The sequence below is a fragment of the Scyliorhinus torazame genome, chromosome 17 (genome assembly GCF_047496885.1).
Source record: "Scyliorhinus torazame isolate Kashiwa2021f chromosome 17, sScyTor2.1, whole genome shotgun sequence".
NCBI lineage: Eukaryota > Metazoa > Chordata > Chondrichthyes > Carcharhiniformes > Scyliorhinidae > Scyliorhinus > Scyliorhinus torazame.
Genome location: NC_092723.1, coordinates 181,005,422 through 181,025,129, shown reverse-complemented (window position 1 = coordinate 181,025,129; position 19,708 = coordinate 181,005,422). Strand labels below are relative to the sequence as shown.

The 19,708-nt window shown below is 46.4% G+C and overlaps 1 protein-coding gene across 1 annotated transcript in view; it reads left to right on the top strand.

Annotated features, from left to right (window-relative positions):
• Nucleotides 1-19,708, top strand: part of mapk8ip3 (mitogen-activated protein kinase 8 interacting protein 3) — a 212,030-nt gene that overhangs the window by 70,460 nt on the left and 121,862 nt on the right. The window contains 1 exon segment of the mRNA XM_072481763.1: nucleotides 1,471-1,494. Coding sequence (XP_072337864.1) covers nucleotides 1,471-1,494 — 24 coding nt within the window.

The following is a 19,708-nucleotide window of genomic DNA, read 5'->3' as shown; positions in this document are numbered from 1 at the left end:
TCTACCCTTAAACTTTGATCCATTCCCCCCCCTTTTGCTTCAAAATCCTAGGGAATACAACCTTGTTCCTCAGAATTTAACTTCTGAGGTCCAGGTATCATTCTAGTCAACCTGTGAAGGTTAATATCCCCTTCCTTCCTCCAGATCTACTCTCAGTATTCCCATGTAGTCCAGCTAGAGCTTGTCTATCTGGGTTATCTCTCTCTCTCTCTCTCTCTCTCCTATCGCTCTCTCCTATCTCTCTCTCCTATCTCTCTCTCTCACCTATCTCTCTCTCTCTCTCTCTCGTCTCTCTTCTACCCCCCCCCCCCCTCCCCCCTACATTTTGATGATCAGTGTACCTGGACATCCAAGTATCTTTGGATCTCCACTGTTTCTAGATTTTGACCATTTCGAAAGTTCTATCATTTTTACATTTTTGCCATTCACAAAATCTTTCAAAGCCTCTTTGTAATTTTCTGCCTCCATCTGTACTGCTTACAATGCTGCCCATCTCTGTGTCATTTGCAAAGTTAGATATTTGCCTTTCTATCTCATCACCCAAGTCGTCAATAGATTCGATAAATAATTGAGGCTCAGCAGACATCTCTGTGGTAGACCATTAATTGCACCCGACCAGTTAGTACCCGCCCATAATCCCTACGCTCTTATCTTCTGCCACTTGGTCAGTTTCCAACCAGGTCCGTAATTTGCCTTCAGTTCAATGGGCGTCAACTTTAACGAACAGTTTTCTCATGAGGGACTTTATCAATTCTGGGATTCCACGCATCATAGCATCCACAGACATCCCCCCGTCACACCTTTAGTCACCTCTTCAAAAAGAATATTCAGTCAGTTTCGTCAGGCGTGACCAAGTGTTTGCAAATCCATCCTGGCTGTCTGTCTCTGATCAACTGAAAACATTCCAGGTTTTCAGTCACACTGTCGTTTAAATTGTAGACCCCCGACAATTTCCCGGAGACTGCTATCAGGCTAACTGGTCTATAATTCCCTGCGTTTCCTCAGTCACCCAAAACGTTGTCAGATTCCAAAAACCGAAACCAAATCTCGTCCGTGTGAAGTCTACGTGGAACATGAGATTGGTAAATTGACTGTATGCTGTGTTATGTGGCATTAGCACTTTTACTCATTGAAAGTTGTCCCAAAATTAATTTTTCTATGCCTCACATTTTGATGGATTTTATTTAAAGCTGTAGAAGTTAAAATTTAAGCATTGATCCCTGGTAAAGTGAAACAACTATCTGTGATCTGGCATGCTACACCAGTGCCTTCATTGTGCCACAGGATATTGTTTATGCATTGCTTGCTTTTTCCTTTGTCTGCATTATTGGGGCTGGTCTCAGTGGCAGCCAGCTGGCTATATATGTTGTGCTAGTTTGTGACCTTTGAACTGTGTTGATTAATTGTGTTCTTCTTGTCCTGCTCTCTGTGCTGTTGCTGCTGTTGTGGCTGTTTTCTGTGTCACCACAGTCATCGCCAACCATGGAGAAAAAGGTAAATGTCGTTCAGCCATTTCAACCCTTCTACTCCCAGTGCATCCTCTCCCTAACCGAGCTGGGAACAATAAGGTCCCTTCTATCTCAGCATTCATTTTCATTATTGATTGATCATTGAAGTTTGTTTGATGAATGTACATTGACTGATGCTTTCTCCAAGATGTCTGAGAAGGATGTGCCAGCACGCAGATAACATATAATGGGCTGTATTTTCTTGCCTTCATTAATTTCTTTTTAAGGTGATAGATATGAATGTAAAGGACCATGATTTTACTTGGTGATAGTCTAACATGGTGAACTCCCAAAGCATTCTACGGATATGCAGTTAGTTTGGTAGTACGATGGTAGTTTGAACCTATGGTAGTTTGAGTGTTGCTGCAAATTGACACGTGGTCGAAGTTTTTCATTGTGCGCACATCAGGACTTTTGCATGAACACTAAATTTCAAGAATACCAGATGTGCAGTCAAATTGCAAGGTAAGTATTTTATTCCTGGTTAGATCAGGTATTAATGAAAGCGAGGGTTTTGGATTATTGCCAAGCAGTTAAAAGACATGATTGAGAGAAGTATTCCCTGAAAGCATGGTGTTTGGACAATTGGTGAAAATATCACAGGCAGTAACAGGGGGTAAGTTAGCCCAGGAATGCAAAGAGATGAGGAAGACGGGTGAATCAAGTCAAATGCTGCTCGAGACATCAGATATATTGCAAGGAGGCTAGCTGCCTGGGTTTAGTGCACAACGGTGCATGGCCAAAAGGAAGCCTTGCATTTATATAGATCATGCCACCCAGGAACATCCAAAGGGCTCACATAAGATGAATTCGTAATAGAATGGTGTAACTATTGTTATGCCGGCTGTCCCGGCAGCTGACATAAAAATAGCCAGCGCAAAAGTGGAATGAGATAAAGAAGCAGTTAGAATATTCTTGATGGTACTGATTGCGAGGGAAATATTGGCGTTGAAAATTCCCTGTCCTTGCAGTAGTGTAGTGGGAGTTTTTAATATCCACTTGAGTTCCAAACTCAGGCATGATGTGGCTGACGTGACTGGTCCATGAAGACCTGCTGGGATGGTTATCATTGGCCATACGGTACCAATAGTGGCCACCAGTGGCCCCAACTTTAATCCACGGGGAACTTCTAGGCAGTGACCTTGGACACCACTTTGGCCTTTTGACAAATTATGCTTTCTTTTGTACACAATGTAAGGTTGATCATCTTTAATATATATTGACAGTGAATTGATGTTATGTTTTTCAGGACTGATATATGTTTAATGTCCTTTTGCTACTGTCTTTGTCCCTTGTGTATTGTGAATTTCTCCATGAAGGTTGTCCAGGTTCTATGCGTCCCTCGGTGAAGTGTTGCACTGGTGGATGACAGTATGGTGAACTAAAAAGTTGCGGGGAACGCCAAAGGCCCAAATGCTAGCGGCCGTCGTTGCTGGAGTCGCCACAGAATCATTGTTTTGGCAAGCTGTGCCAAAGAGATGATGGCGCTTTTCTTGTGGCGATCCATAAATGACACTGTTGGAGGGCCGCTTCTCCTGACGCCCACTGATCTCTCGGTAAGGTTAGAACAGGCTGTCTGTGTGGTCTCTGAGACTGTACTTCAGAAACGCCTATAACCGTTCTCCAAGCGAGCTACGGCAAGTCTTCATTATACTTTAGGGTTTGACCCCAAAACTGCCACTGACACCGTTGGTGTTCCCTGCAACCCTTAGTTGACTGTACTGTCAACTGGGGGCATTTATTCAGTGTGCTCTTTTGGGGGCCTACGGCCTGTGTTATGAAAGTTTCCACCGCCGATAACAAGGACTGTCAGCATCATTATGATCTCCTGTGCTGCTCTTTGAGAGGAACGGGTGAGATGATATAAATAAAGGAACAAACTGATTTGTTCAGTATTGTTACCACAAGCAGTAGTTCACACCCATAAGTATACCTGTAGAATATGATTCATATGGTGCATTTACCCTCCCAACTTCTGCATTCCCACTTCCTTTCAGATTCTTTCTTCCAAATACAACTAATGCACTGTCAGGTGTATCTGGAAAATGATCTAGAGTCCAGGGCCCTCCAATTTATGCGCCAGTCTGCCTTGAAGCATAAAAACTATTGGGGATTGCAACATACTCACTTGACCCATGGAAATGCCACCCTGCAAGACATTGTTCCTGGAGTTAGAATCATAGAATTTATAGTGCAGTAGGAGGCCATTCGGCCCATCGAGTCTGCACCGGCCCTTGGAAAGAGCACCCTACTCAATCCCACACCTCCACCCTATTCCCGTAACCTCGCCCAATCTTTTTGGAGACTAAGGGCAATTTATCACGGCCTATCTACATTACCTGCACATCTTTGGACTGAGGGAGGAAACCGGAGCGCCCGGGGGTAACCCACGTAGGCAAGGGGAGGACGTGCAAACTCCACACAAACGGTGACCCAAGCCGGGAATCGAACCTGGGACCCTGGAGCTGTGAAGCAACTGTGCTAACCACTGTGTCGCCATGCTGCCCATAGTTCTGTGGGAAATATTCTGATTTTTCATTATACGTTTCGCAGGAACCTGGAGGAAGCAGTGGAGAACTGGCCAAGAATGGACATTTATGTGTTGGTTCAATTAGCGTCACACTGAGGTTGCGGTGGCAGACTGGAAAATTCCCCAGTGCAATTTCGGAACTAATATATTTTCTGTCATAACACGCATAATGTAATTGCTGAAAAAGAAGAGACCTTTTTTGTTAAAGCTTTTCATATTGGACTCATCAGGACAGGTTGCAAGAATGCCAAGGTCAGGGCAAACAACAGATTTATACTGTGTGGGAAGAGAGTGCTGATTGGTTGGCAAGCGGACTTTAATTGGTAAAGACATTGCCATGCAGTATGCACCAGTTGATGGTGACTGACAGTTAACTGTGAGCATTGTTTGAAATTTAAACCAGACAGCTTGACTCTGGTCAAGGCATTGCTCTGAGTAATGAATCAGTGAGTGGCTATCGCTTATTTTGTTTAGCTGAAACAGTCACAATGTGTGTATGTGTTCTTTCTGTCTGCAAAGAACAGGGCCCTGTGTATTAACATACCTAGGTTCCAGTACATGCAAATACATCACACTGGGAGCCCAAGGTAAAAAGCTTTGACAATAAATGTATTTTGTTTCAGCAATACGCAGGTACTGTACTACCAAACAACTATTTATAATGTAATTTGTGGAACTCTGCTGTCTTTATTGAAACCACCGTACTTGGTCAGCTTTGTAGCATTATCTCTGATAGTACAGTCCTATTGATATACATTTTTTCTTCATGTCCACCTATGTGCTCTTCTTTAATCCATGCAACTTCTGCATCTCCAGCCAGGAGAGTTGTGTATTCAAGTTTGATACTAGGTTACGAGGCACAATAAGTTGTGTTCTTGGGAGCAGCAAGTTCCAATAACTGAAGTCAGGTTAAGTGAATGGGCCAAACTGTGGCAGATAGAGTTCAATGTAGAACATATGAATTAGGAGCAGGTGTAGGCTAATAGAAAGAGTAAATGTTCCTTGGTACTTTAGTTAGAATTGGGGTTTTAACTGTCATGTGAGAGTACCTTTACGAAATGGGTGTTTATAAATGGGTGTGTATATAAATATATGTAGTGAGAGTACCTTTAAGAAATGGGTGTTTATTACGGCAGTGATGTTAGAGAGTGGGTGGAGCTGGGCTGTGTGTCAGCTTTTAACTTTTGTTTTAGGCTGTTTGCTGCAGGGTGTGTTTTAATTTCGTTTTCAGAGCTGGATAGCTGCAGTCACAGCCAGAAGGTGTATTAGAGTCTCTCTCTCTGTAATCTAAAGACTGTAAATCGATCCTGGTGATTTAAAACTAATAACAAGAGTGACTTTAACCTGATGTGCTTCTGGTAAAAGGTATTTTAAGTCTTATGGATGTTAAAAGCAAAGCTTAAAGGATTACTTACTGTTGTATTCTTTGGGGGTTGTATTTGAATTAATGGTTGCTAAGATGTTCACTGTATGTTTTAAAAAGGTTAACTTGAGTTCATAGAATAAACATTGTTTTACTTTAAAAGATACTTTTCCATTTCTGCTGTACCACACATGTAGAGTGGGCCGTGTGCTCCCCATACCACAATCTAGTAAAAGTTGTGGGTCAGGTGAACTCCATGATACACTTTGGGGTTCTCTAAAACCTGGCCCATAACAATATATAAAGGGGATATAGGTAGCACTGTTTTGTTGTTGGAGTGATTACTGAACACAATAAACTTGGAGTCAAAGGAGTGAAGACTTGCTTCCTAGTTCTTATTATAGACTCACCATCTGAGCTTAGCATAGGCCATTTGGCCCCTCCGGCCTGCTCCACCATTCAATCAGATCATGGTCGATCTGATTGTGGCCTCAATTCCACATTCCTGCCTACCCCCAATAATCTTTGACTCCTTTGTTAGTCAATAATCTATCTAGCTCATTAACCCTGCCTCCTCCGCTCTCCAGGGACGAGAGTTCCAAAGGTCCATGACCCTCTTGAGAGAAAAAAATTCTTCTCATCTCTGTCTTGTTCACATTTTCCCACAATTCTGCCCACTCACTCAATCTATCTGTGTCCCTTTGCAAACTCCCTGTGCAGGATCTACTGGTTGTGTTGCGCCTGCAAAGCAACTTGGCATGGCGCAACGTGACTGGTAGATGCTGGGAGATCCCACGTCTGGGATCTATCTGGCTCGCCACGCCTCACGAGATCTAACACTGGTTCCATTGTGGGCAGGATCACTTTCTGGCAAATCTGCATATTAGAGTAAGTTAGCTAGTCTCACTCTAATATGCTTTCCTGAGGCCTAACCAAGGTGTGGGATCTAACCCCCTTGTTTTGGAGACCTCTGGCTAGCGCTGTTCAGTGCCAGTTTCCATAAAAGGGGACCAGACAGAACGGCACTCATGGGATCTCCCAGGGGGTACCTTATCCCTGTAACCCTGCACATTCTTCCAATCCCCTCTTCAATTCCTCCACTAATGTTGTCTCCACTGTGATGTGTTAGGCAGGTCGGTTCGGTGTGGACTGCAGTTGATGCAGCGATGCGAGTAACAGACCTCCAACACAGTAGAAGATCCAACACGGTTTTATTGAACGATAGAACTAACATACATATTTAACTGTTCTCAGACCTCTGTATCTCCTGCCCAATGGAAGAAGTTGGAAGAGTGAGTAAGCCGGGTGGGAGGGGTCTTTGATTATGCTGCCCGCTTTCCCCAGGCAGCGGGAGGTGTAGATGGAGTCAATGGATGGGAGGCAGGTTCGTGTGATGGACTGGGCGGTGTTCACGACTCTCTGAAGTTTCTTGCGGTCCTGGGCCGAGCAGTTGCCATACCAGACTGTGATGCAGTACGATAGGATGCTTTTTGTGGTGCATCTGTAAAAGTTGGTAAGGGTTAATGTGGACATGCCGAATTTCCTTAGTTTCCTGAGGAAGTATAGGCGCTGTTGTGCTTTCATGGTGGTAGCGTCGACGTGGGTGGACCAGGACAGATTTTTGGAGATGTGCACCCCTAGGAATTTGAAACTGCTAACCATCTCCACCTCGGCCCCCTTGATGCTGACAGGGGTGTGTACAGTACTTTGCTTCCTGAAGTCAATGACCAGCTCTTTAGTTTTGCTGGCATTGAGGGAGAGATTGTTGTCGCTACACCACTCCACTATGTTCTCTATCTCCCACCTGTATTCGGACTCGTCGTTATTCGAGATCCGGCCCACTATGGTCGTATCATCAGCAAACTTGTAGATGGAGTTGGAACCAATTTTTGCCACACAGTCGTGTGTGTGCAGGGAGTAGAGTAGGGGGCTAAGTACGCAGCCTTGCGGGGCGCCGGTGTTGAGGACTATTGTGGAGGAGGTGTTGTTGTTCATTCTTACTGATTGTGGTCTGTTGGTCAGAAAATTGAGGATCCAGTTGCAGAGTGGGGAGCCAAGTCCTAGGTTTTGGAGCTTTGATATGAGCTTGGCTGGGATTATGGTGTTGAAGGCGGAGCTGTAGTCAATAAATAGGAGTCTGATGTAGGAGTCCTTGTTTTCGAGATGCTTTAGGGATGAGTGTAGGGCCGGGGAAATGGCTTCTGATGTGGACTGGTTGCAGCGGTATGCAAATTGCAGTGGATCAAGGCGTTCTGGGAGTATGGAGGTGATGCGCTTCATAATCAAACCTCTCGAAGCACTTCATTACGACTGAAGTCAGGGCCACTGGACGATAGTCATTGAGGCACGTTGCCTGGTTCTTCTTTGGTACCGGTATGATGGTGGTCTTCTTGAAGCAGGTGGGGACCTCGGAGTGGAGTAGGGACAGGTTAAAGATGTCCGCGAATACCTCTGCCAGCTGGTCCGCGCAGGCTCTGAGTGCACGACCAGGGATCCCGTCCGGGCCCGTCGCCTTTCGAGGGTTCACTTTCAGGAAGGCCAATCTGACTTCGGAAGCTGTGATGGTGGGTATGGGTGAATTATGGGCTGCTGGGGCACTCGACGGCGGATTGTTGGTTACCTGCTCGAACCGAGCATAGATTGCATTGAGTTCATCGGGGAGGGGTGCGCTGCTGCCAGAGATACTGTTCGGCTTCGCTTTGTAGCCCGTTATGTTGTTTAGTCCTTGCCACAACCGCCGAGAGTCTGTCTGTGACTCTAGCTTGGTTTCATATTCTCTCTTGGCATCTCGGATGGCTTTGCGGAGGTCGTACCTGGAGAAATATTTGAAGAAATATTTGAAGAAATATTTCACATCTCTCAAATCTACATTCCATAAAGAGTTAAAATCTTCACGCGAAAAGTGATCCTCCAAGGTTAACTGGAAAAGTTAATGTTAGCATTAGATTAAAAGAAGAGGCTTATAATACTGCCATGGAGAGTGGTAAATCTGAGGATTGGAAGAGATTTAGATGGTGGAAAAGGATGACCAAAAAATTGGTGGAGAGAGAGAATAAAACACGAGAAAGTGACCAGAAATATGAAAACAGACAGTGAGGGTTTCGCCAAGTATGAATAAAGGAAAAGGGAAAGTAAAAGTAGCGGTGGAGACAGGACAATTTATAATGGCAAATAAGGAAATGAGCAGCAGTAGTTTTGTCTGGCCCCACAGCAGAAAACACAAGGAGCGAGCTAGACATGGTGGAAGTGAGGAACTTACAATAATTAATACTAATACAGAACAAATACTTGAGCAATTAGTGGGATTGAAAGCTGCCTAACCCCTGACTGCTTAAACAGAGGGCTCTGAAAGAGGTGAGTGCAGGGAAAGCAGATGCAATGGATGTGAGCTTCCAAAATTCCCTAGAAATCTTATTGACTCGGAGGAGTCAGCACAGCTTTCTGAAAGAAATATTGTGCTTGACAAACCTTAAAAGATTTTGAGGATGTAACTAGTGGGTAGATAAAGGGGAACGCGCAAATATTGTATGTTTGAATTTTCAATAAGGGGGGCAGGAAAGGTTGTTGTACAAGGTAAGAGCTCATGGGGTTGGGGAACACTATTAGCCTGAGTAGAAGATTGAACAGAAAAGAGTGTAGGAATTTTCAGGTTGTTGCTGGTTGGTTGCCATAAGGAGTGGAGCTCAGTTATTTACAATCCATACTAGTGGCTTTAGATGAAGGACTGAGCGTGATGTTTCCAAATTGGTTGACAATACAGAGCAAGCGGAAAAGGTAAGCTGTGAGGAGGACACAAAGTGACTGCAAAGGCATATGGATAGGTTTAAATGAAATGAAAAAATGAAAAATAAGTGAGTGTGCAAGAAGTGTCAGCCATGGCTCAGTTGGTAGCATTCCCCACTCTTGCATCACAGGATTCCAGGTTCAAGTCCTACTCTAGGCTGTGAATGCAAAAACAAAAATCAAGGCTGATGCTCCAGTGGAGTGCTGCACTGCTGGAGATACCATTTGGTAGATGAGACATTAAATATTGGTCCTGCCTGCCCCCTCAGGGTTGATGGGAAAGATCTTGTGGCATTATTTTGACGTGGAACGGATTTGTCTGGTCATTATCACATTGTTGTTTATGGGAGATTCCTGAGTTTCCTACATTCTAACAATGGCTACACTTCAAAAGGACATTGTTGGCTGTAAATTGCTTTGCAATGGCTGGCGGTGGTGCAAAGCGCCACATAATTGTCAGCCTTTCCTTCGGATGGAGTATGATGGGGGAAAAATGTGAGAAAAACATTTTTTTAAATGGTGAGAAGCTACTAAATGTTGGTATTCAGAGGGTGCCCTTGTATAAGGAACGCAAAGTTAATGCGTAGGCACAGCAAGCAGCTCGAAAAACAAATGGTATGTTGGCTTTTATTTCAAGGAATTTGGACCATCAGCATAAGGAAGTCTCTTTGCAATTATAACACGGCTGAGGTGAAATCAGACCTGGAATAGAGTGGTCAGTTTTGGTGCCACTGTACCTCAGGAAGGATATACTCGCTTTGGAAGAGGAATAATAAAAGTTCACTAGATTGGTTGCCGCGATGAGAGGGTTTCCCCATGAGGAGAGGTTGAGTGGAAGGGGCCACTTCAGACTCCGAGAAGGAGGAATTCCTTCCCTCAGAGCGTTGGAAATCTTTGTAATCGTCTACTCCAGATTCCGAAGAGCGAGTGGACCCTCAGTCATTGAGTGTGTTGAAGGCTGAGAGCGATAGACTTTTGGTCTCTCAAGGGAATCGGGAATATGGGGACTGGGTGGGAATGCGATGAGGTTGAGGGACAGCATTATTTCAGCACAGGCTTGATCAGCCGCATGGCCTACTCCTCTTGTTTCTTATCTTCTTGTTCCTGTTTCCAGAGGTTTTAACATTGGTCCCACAATACATAGAAACATGCATAGCAAACAGGCAGGAGGAGGCCATTGGGCCTTTTGAACCTGTTCCGCCCTTCTTATTATCATGGCTGATCATCAGTACCCTGATCCCGCCTCCCACCCCCCCATATCCCTTGACCCCTTTAGCCTCGAGAGGTAAATCTTGATTCCTTCTTGAAATTCCGCAACGTTTTGGCCTCAACTACTGTCTGCGGGAGTGAATTCCACAGGCTCGCCACGCTCTAGGTGAAGAAATTTCTCCTCACTTCAGACCTAAAAGGTTTACCCCTTATCCTCAAACTATGACCCCGAGTTCTGGACTCCCCCACCATCGGGAACATTTTTTCTGAATCTACCCTGTCCGATCCTGTGAGAATTTTATAAGTTTCTATGAAATCCCCTCTCACTCTTCTAAACTCCAATGAATATAATCCTAACCGACTAAGTCTCTCCTCATATGACAGTCCCGCCATCCCAGGAATCAGCCTGGTAAACCTTCGCTGCGCTCCCTCTATAGCAAGAACATCCTTCCTGGAACAAAGAACAAAGAAAAGTACAGCACAGGAACAGGCCCTCTGGCCCTCCAAGCCCGTGCCGACCATGCTGCCCGTCTAAACTAAAATCATCTACACTTCCTGGGTCCGTATCCCACTATTCCCATCCTATTCATGTATTTGTCAAGATGCCCCTTAAATGTCGCTATTGTCCCTGCTTCCACCACCTCCTCTGCCAGCGGGTTCCAGGCACCTTCTACCCTCTGTGTTAAAAGAAAACTTGCCTCGTACATCTCTAAACCTTGCCCCTTGCACCTGAAACCTATGCCCCCTAGTAATTGACCCCTTTACCCTGGGGAAAAGCCTCTGACTATCCACTCTGTCTATGCCCCTCAGAATTTTGTAGACCTCTATCAGGTCGCCCCTCAACCTCCGTTGTTCCAGTGAGAACAAATCCGAGTTTATTCAACCACTCCTCATAGCTAATGCCCTCCATACCAGGCAACATCCTGGTAAATCTCTTCTGCACCCTCGCTAAAGCCTCCACATCCTTCTGGTAGTGTGGCGACCAGAATTGAACACTATACTCCAAGTGTGGTCTAACTGAGGTTCTATACAGCTGCAACATGACTTGCCAATTCTTATACTCAAAGCCCCAGCCAATGAAGGCAAGCATGCCGTATGCCTTCTTGACTACCTTCTCCACCAGTGTTGCCCCTTTCCTTTTTTTAAAAAAAAAATTTTTATTAAAGGTTTTCATAAAATATCAATAACAAAATGAGAAAGAAAAAAGAACCCAACAGGGTTAAGTACAAAACACAATCTAAAAAAGCAACCCCCCAAACCCCTCCCCCCCCCCCCGTACCGAAATAATAAATTAACATTAACACCCCGACTTAAGACAACAGGTGTATACACCCCCTCAGACCCTTCCAGTGTAAATAACATAAACAAAAATAAAGTAAACCCGCCCCCCCGAGCTGCTGCTGCCATTGACCAATGTCTAGCGTTCTGCCAGAAAGTCTAAGAACGGTTGCCACCGCCTAAAGAACCCTTGTACCGACCCTCTCAAGGCGAATTTCACCCTCTCCAATTTAATGAACCCTGCCATATCGCTGATCCAGGATTCCACGCTTGGGGGCCTCGTATCTTTCCACTGAAGGAGAATCCTTCGCCGGGCTACCAGGGACGCAAAGGCCAGAATTCCGGCCTCTTTCGCCTCCTGCACTCCCGGCTCCTCTGCCACCCCAAATATTGCGAGCCCCCAGCCCGGTTTGACCCTGGATCCTACCACCCTCGACACCGTCCTCGCTACGCCCTTCCAAAATTCCTCCAGCGCTGGGCATGCCCAGAACATATGGGTGTGATTTGCTGGGCTCCCTGAGCACCTAACACACCTGTCCTCACCCCCCCCCCCCAAAGAACCTGCTCATCCTTGTCCCGGTCATGTGTGCCCTGTGCAGCACCTTAAACTGTATGAGGCTGAGCCTCGCGCATGAAGAGGAAGAGTTCACCCTCCCTAGGGCATCTGCCCACGTCCCCTCTTCGATCTCCTCTCTCAACTCCTCCTCCCACTTACCTTTCAACTCCACCACCGAGGCCTCCTCCTCCTCCTGCATCACCTGGTAAGTTTCCGAGATCTTCCCCACTCCCACCCACCCCCCCCGAGAGCACCCTGTCCTGTACTGTGTGTGGCAGTAGCCGTGGGAATTCCACCACCTGCCGTCTGGCAAACGCCCTTACCTGTAAGTACCTGAAGGTGTTCCCCGGGGGGAGCCCGTACTTCTCCTCCAGCTCACCCAAGCTCGCGAACTTCCCGTCCACAAACAGGTCCCCCAACTTTCGTATGCCTGCCCTGTGCCACCCCGAAAACCCTCCACCTGTTCTTCCTGGGGCGAACAGGTGGTTCCCCCGTAATGGGGTCCACGCCGAGGCCCTAACTTCCCGCCTATGCCGCCTCCACTGCCCCCAAATTTTGAGGGCCGCCACCACCACCGGGCTCGTGGTATACCTCCTTGGAGGAAGTGGCAGCGGTGCCGTTGCCAGCGCCCCCAGACTCGTACCCACACAGGACGCCGTCTCCAGCCTCTTCCATGTAGCCCCCTCCCCCTCCATCACCCACTTGCGCACCATTGTCGCATTGGCGGCCCAGTAGTACCCACAGAGGTTGGGCAGCACCAGCCCCCCCTATCTCTACTCCGCTCCAGGAACACCCTTCTCACCCTTGGAGTCCCTCGCGCCCACACAAACACCATTATACTCCTGTTAACCCGCCTGAAAAAAGCCTTCGGGATAAATAGTGTTGCCCCTTTCAGTGACCTGTGGACTTGTACACCTAGATCTCTCTGACTTTCAATACTCTTGAGGGTTGTACCATTCACTGTATATTCCTTACCTGCATTAGACCTTCCAAAATGCATTACCTCACATTTGTCTCAGGCATCAGGGGGGTAATATTTAAATTGAGATTCTCAGTCTTGAAAAGAGGTAGTTTTAACCCCTGATCACAGAATTCCCCAGTATTGTCATTCTCTAATCCTTGTAATCAACTGGTCTCTCAGTTTTCGGATAACACCTTGCTGTACAGTGCTGCAATAATTTTCAGGATCACTCTTCTCTGAGATGCATAGCACTACGTTGGATTTTAGAGCACGGAACCAGGCCATTGGAAGAACTACTTTTTGGCTGATGCTACCCGGGCCTCCTCGCGTACTCTTTATTTAATCTCAACCTATCAATATCCTTCAGTTCCTGTCTCTCTCATTGGATGTCTGTGAAATCATAAGACCATAAGATGTAGGAGCAGAATTAGGCCATTCGGCCCATCGAGCCTGCTCCGCCATTCAATCATGGCTGATATGTTTCTCATCCCCATTCTCCTACCGTCTCCCCATAACCCCTGACCCGGGGGCAGCAGCCACAGGAACCTCCAGGCAGAAAGCTGGCACCGTTGACACGGTTTCCTATTTTAACATTGGTTCTAAAGGGGCCGAGAGTAAACCGTCTTGTGCAATGTAAAAGTCGAGCGCACAGTCAAGGCAGACAAACGAGGTTCCAGGACCCCACCCAGACCTGGGGAAACATTAACACAAACCCCCAAGGTTCCCACAACCCAGTGATCCATCGAGGCCATTTGGTCCATCAAGTCTGCACCGACCCTCAGAAAGAGCACTCTACCAGGGCCCACATCCCTGCCTTATGCCCATAACCCCAGGCATTTTGGCAGCACGGTAGCATAGTGGTTAGCACAGTTGCTTCACAGCTCCAGGGTCCCAGGTTCAATTCCCGGCTTGGGTCACTGTCTGTGCGGAGTCTGCACGTTCTCCCCGTGTGTGCGTGGGTTTCCTCCGGGTGCTCCGGTTTCCTCCCACAGCCCAAACACATGCAGATTAGGTGGATTGGTCAAGATAAATTGCCCTTAGTGTCCAAAAAAAAAGAGATGGGGAGGGGTTTGGGCTTGGGTGGGGTCATTTTTCCAGGGGCCGATGCAGATGTTTTTTGTCAGAAAATATTTTATTGAGGCATTTAGAATTTTAGCATTTTAAACAACAGAGATCCAACACACACAAAAATCCCACAATAACATACCCAACTCCCCCCAGCCCTAAACCCTAACTATCATGCTCCATGTACCTACTCCATCCCACAGTTCTCCCTTCATTAGATTTCCTACCTTTATTCGTCACTTCCATGCCCCCCCCCCCGCCCCGGCTGAATAAGTCGATGAAGAGCTGCCACTTACGAGCGAACCCCTTAAGGCGCACTTAATTTTCTCTAACCTAAGAAACGCTGCCATGTCACTGACCCAAACACCCGACTTTGGAGGCTCCGAGTCCCTCCATCCCAACAGAATCTGTCTCCGGGTCACTAGCGAGGCAAATGCCAAAACGTCGGCCTCTCTCCACCCCTGGGCACCCGGACCCTCCGACACTCCAAATATTGCCACCTCTGGACCCGGAGTCACCCTCCCTCCCAGGACCCCTGACAGGACAGCCGAAAATCCCTGCCAAAATCCCCTCCGCCTCAGACACGCCAAAAACATATGCACATGATTCACAGCAGTACCCCCACACCGCCCACACCTGTCCTCCACCTCCTCAAAACACCTGCTCATCCAGGCCACAGTCATATGAGCCCTGAGGACCACCTTGAGTTGGATCAGGCTGAGCCTGGCACACGACGAGGATGCATTGACTCTCCTCAGGGCCTCCTCCCATAACCCGACTTCCAACTCCCCTCCCAACTCTTCCACTTCCTCTTCACCTCCCCTATTGGAACCCCTTCCATTCCATCAGTTCCTTATATATTTCCGAGACCCTCCGCTCCCCGGGCCCTGTTTTTGACATCACCTTATCCTGTAGCCTGGAAGGCAAGGGAAGCCCATGATCTACCTCCGGACAAAATCCCGCACTTGTAAGTACCGCAATCCCTTGCCCCCCCCCCGGCAACTCCAACTCCTCCTCTAGCTCCTCCAAACTCGGGAGACCCTCCTCAATGAAAAGATCTCCAGATTGCTCAATCCCTGCCCGCTGCCACCTCTTAAATCACCCCCCCCCCGATCGACCGAACCTGCAAATCTTTCGAAAACACACATTGCTGGTAGGCTTAACCATGTCGAATCATTTTCTAAAGAAGGATCACACGGGGTGATTAACCACTTGGACCAAGATATTGTGGTACTGAAAACAGGCCGACAAGACGGAGGCCAAGAACAGAAACTGTCACATGATGGCCTGGCTGGAATGGATGCTTGCCGCCTGCAAGAGCACTCAAGTCAACACAAACCTGTTATTGCTGCATGGACTTTGCGAATATCTGTTCCTCTGAGAAACCTTTACGCACTGTCACCAAAAGCTCAGAGGTAAATGTAAACAGGGCAAACTTGAAGATAAACAACAGGGTGGATAAAGAGAAGATTAAATTGGCAAAAGTACTGACGTGATTCTTGAAGTTGGAAACTCTTGCCAAAGAATCAGAAGGCCATGTGTGGGTGGCATCACCAGCAGGTTTTATCGATGTTGTTCCACGGGTAATTAGCTAAAAATGTAGAGCATTCCAGAGAGAATAACTGCTAAACGTACTGATGGGAGCTCTGCAAGAAAAATATGTACTTGGCAATTAATAATACAACAAGAAATGGATTTTAGAAAGCTTGAAGGAGCTTAGATCAATAAGAAAACGAGGATGTGAGTGCGTTTGTTCTTGCAACCACTGCACAAAGTCTCTCACCGATTTCTTACAGGCACTGCCAATTCTGATCATAGAATTTACAGTGCAGAAGGAGGCTATTTGGTCCATTGAGTCTGCACCGGCCCTTGGGAAAAAGCATCTTCAACAGGGCAACTCTATACCTAAGCCCATACCTCCACCTTATCCCCACACCTCCACGCTAGCCCCGTAACCCCACCTAAACGTTTTTGGACATGAAGGACAATTTACCCTGGCCAATCCACCTAACCACATCTTTGGACTGTGGGAGGAAACCGGAGCACCCGGAGGAAACCCACACAGACACAGGGAGGATGTGCAGACTCCGCACAGACAGTGACCCAAGCCGGGAATCAAACCTGGGTCCCTTGTGCTGTGAAGCAACTGTACTAACCATTGTACTACCATGGTCGCTTCTTTGTATTGCACGCCAGGCACATCCCTCGAACCCTTCCACTTGGACTTGGATTTGTTTATTGTCACGTGTACCGAGATACAGTGAAAAGTATTTTTCTGCGAGCAGCTCTAACCAGATCATTTAGTATGTGAAAAGAAAATTAAAAGAAAATACATAACAGGGCAACACAGGGTACACAATGTAAATACATAGACACCGGCATCGGGTGAAGCATACAGGAGTTTAGTATTAATCAGGTCAGTCCATAAGAGGGTCATTTAGGAGTCTGGTGACAGTGGGGAAGAAGCTGTTTTTTAATCTGTTCGTGCGTGTTCTCAGACTTTTGTATCCCCTGCCCGATGGAAGAAGTTGGAAGAGTGAGTAAGCCTGGTGGGAGGGATCTTTGATTATGCTGCCCGCTTTCCCCAGGCAGCGGGAGGTGTAGATGGAGTCAATGGTTGGGAGGCAGGTTCGTGTGATGGACTGGGCTGTGTTCACGACTCTCTGAAGTTTCTTGCGGTCCTGGGCCGAGCAGTTGCCATACCAGGCTGCGATGCAGCCAGATAGGATGCTTTCTATGGTGCATCTGTAAAAGTTGGTAAGAGTCAATGTGGACATGCCGAGTTTCCTTAGTTTCCTGAGGGAGTATAGGCGCTGTTGTGCTTTCTTGGTGATAGCGTCGAAGTGGGTGGACCAGGACAGATTTTTGGTGATGTGCACCCCTAGGAATTTTGAAGCTGTTAACCAACTCGGCCCCTTTGATGCAGACAGGGGTGTGTAGAGTACTTTGCTTCCTGACGTCAATGACCAGCTCTTTAGTTTTGCTGGCATTGAGGCAGAGATTGTTGTCGCTGCACCACTTGGTCAATACATATTCATATAATAGGTGTAGCCATGTGCTGTTTATTGTTTTATTCACCATTAAAACAACAAATTCTTCTTCACCTTCGCTATGAGACAGCCTAAACAAATGGAGCTGGAAATTCCGACTGGATGTCTTGCACATTGTGAAGAATTGTTTGATGGGCTTGATGGTATGGTATTCTCTGCTTTGTGAGTGGACTGTGAAATGATGGATCACATATTTATATTTCCCAAGTATTGGCAAACACTACAAATTTAATCGTGGGATGTTGCCATCGCTGACAAGGTCATCCATAATTTACCTGTAAAGGTGTTGGTGAACCTGCTGCAGTCTGGTGAATCTGTTTTCCCAAAGCACTGTGAGGTAGGGAGTTACAGGATTTTGATGCACTGATGTTAAAGGACGGGTGATAGGTTTCTCGGTCAATTTGGGGTTTGACTTGGAGGGAAACTTGCAGGAGGTGGATTGTGTGTACTTCCCTTGTCCTTCCGGGTGGTAGAGGTCCTGGGCTTACAAGGTGCTGTGATAATACTATGAAATCATAAGAAATTGAAGCATAAGTAGACCATTCGGCCCATTGAACTTAACTCTATCATTCAATGAGATCATGGTTGATCTCTGGGGTAGAGAATGATCCTCCAAGGGAAGAAATTGCTCCTCTCCTCCATCTTGAACGGGAGACCTTTATTTTTAAACTGTTCTAGATTCCCTCACGAGGAGTAACATCCTCTCATCATCCGCCCTGTCAAGTCCTCTCAGAATCTTGTGTTTCAAGAAGATCACCTCTCTTTCTTCTAAACTCCAATGAGTATAAACCCAATCTACTCAACCTGTCCCAAGAGGTAACTACCTTCATCCCAGGAACCTTCTCTAAACTGCTTCAAATGTAACCGTATCGAATGCTCTCGGTGTAGTCTCGCCTATGCCAAAGCAAGACTTCCCAATTTTTATACTTTTTCCCCCCCCCCAACTTGCACTAAAGGCCAGCATTTGAATTGCTGGTCTAGCACAGTGGGCTAAACAACTGGCTTGTAATGCAGAACAATGCCAGCAGCTCGGGTTCAATTCCCGTACCAGCCTCCCCGAACAGGCACCGGAATGTGGCGACTAGGGGCTTTTCACAGTAACTTCATTTGAAGCCTCCTTGTGACAATATGTTATTATTATTAATTACTTGCTGTACCTGCTAACTGATGATTCATGTACAAGGACACCCAGATCCCTCTGCATTCTGCAGTCTCTCTCCATTTTGACAATTCCCTGCTTTTCCAATTTTCCTGCCAAAGTGGACAACCTCGCATCTTCCCACATTCTACTCCATTGGTCAATTTTCGCCCACTCAACCCATCTATATCATTTTGCAGACTCTTTGTATCCTCCTTACAGCTTGCTCTCTTACCTATCTTTGTATCAACAGCAAATCTGGCTACATACGATTGATTTCTCCATCCAAGCCATTAGCGTATATTGTAAATCGTTGAGGCCCAGAACTGATTCCTGTGACACTCCACTTGTCACAGTTTGCCTCCCTAAAAATGAATAACCCGATAGTTAGCCATTTCTCTATCCATGCCAATATACTCCCCATATTATGAACTCTTATCCTGTGTAGTAACCTTTTATGTAGCGCCTTATAGAATGTCTTTTGGAAATCCAAGTGCACTACATCGACGGGTTCCCCTTTATCCGCCCTCCTTGTTACATCCTTAAAGAACTCCAATGAATTTGTCAAACATAATTTCTCTTTCACAAAACCATGTTGACTCTGCTTTTTTTTATTCCTCCATGGGATGTGGGTGTTGCTGGCTGGGCCAGCATTTATTGCCCATCCCTGAGGGCATGTAAGAGTCAACCACGTTGCTATATGTCTAGAGTCACATGTAGGCCAGACCAGGGAAGGGCAACAGGTTTTCCTTCCCTAAAGGACATTAGTGAACCGGATGGGTTTTTAATGACAATCGACAATGGTTTCATCTTTACCGTTAAACTTTTAATTCCAGATTTTTATTGAATTCAAAGTTCACCACCTGTAATGGCGTCACAGGATTCAAACCCAGGTCTCCAAGCGTGACTCTAGGTGTGTGGATTACTAGTCCAGCGACAATACCACTATGCCACTATTTATTTTCTAAATGTCATACCACTACATTCCTTCATGGATTCTAGCATCTTCCCAATGGCAAAAGCTAGACTAACCGGCCTGTAGTTTCCTACTTTCTGTCACTTCTTTCTTGAATAGGGTTGTGTCTTGGGTTTTTCCAATCCGCTGGGGCGTTTTCAGAATCTGTAAAATTTTGAAACATTCCAATCTGCTATCTCTGCAAACACCAAGAAAGCACAACAGCGCCTATACTTCCTCAGGAAACTAAGGAAATTCGGCATGTCCACATTGACTCTTACCAATTTTTACAGATGCACCATAGAAAGCATC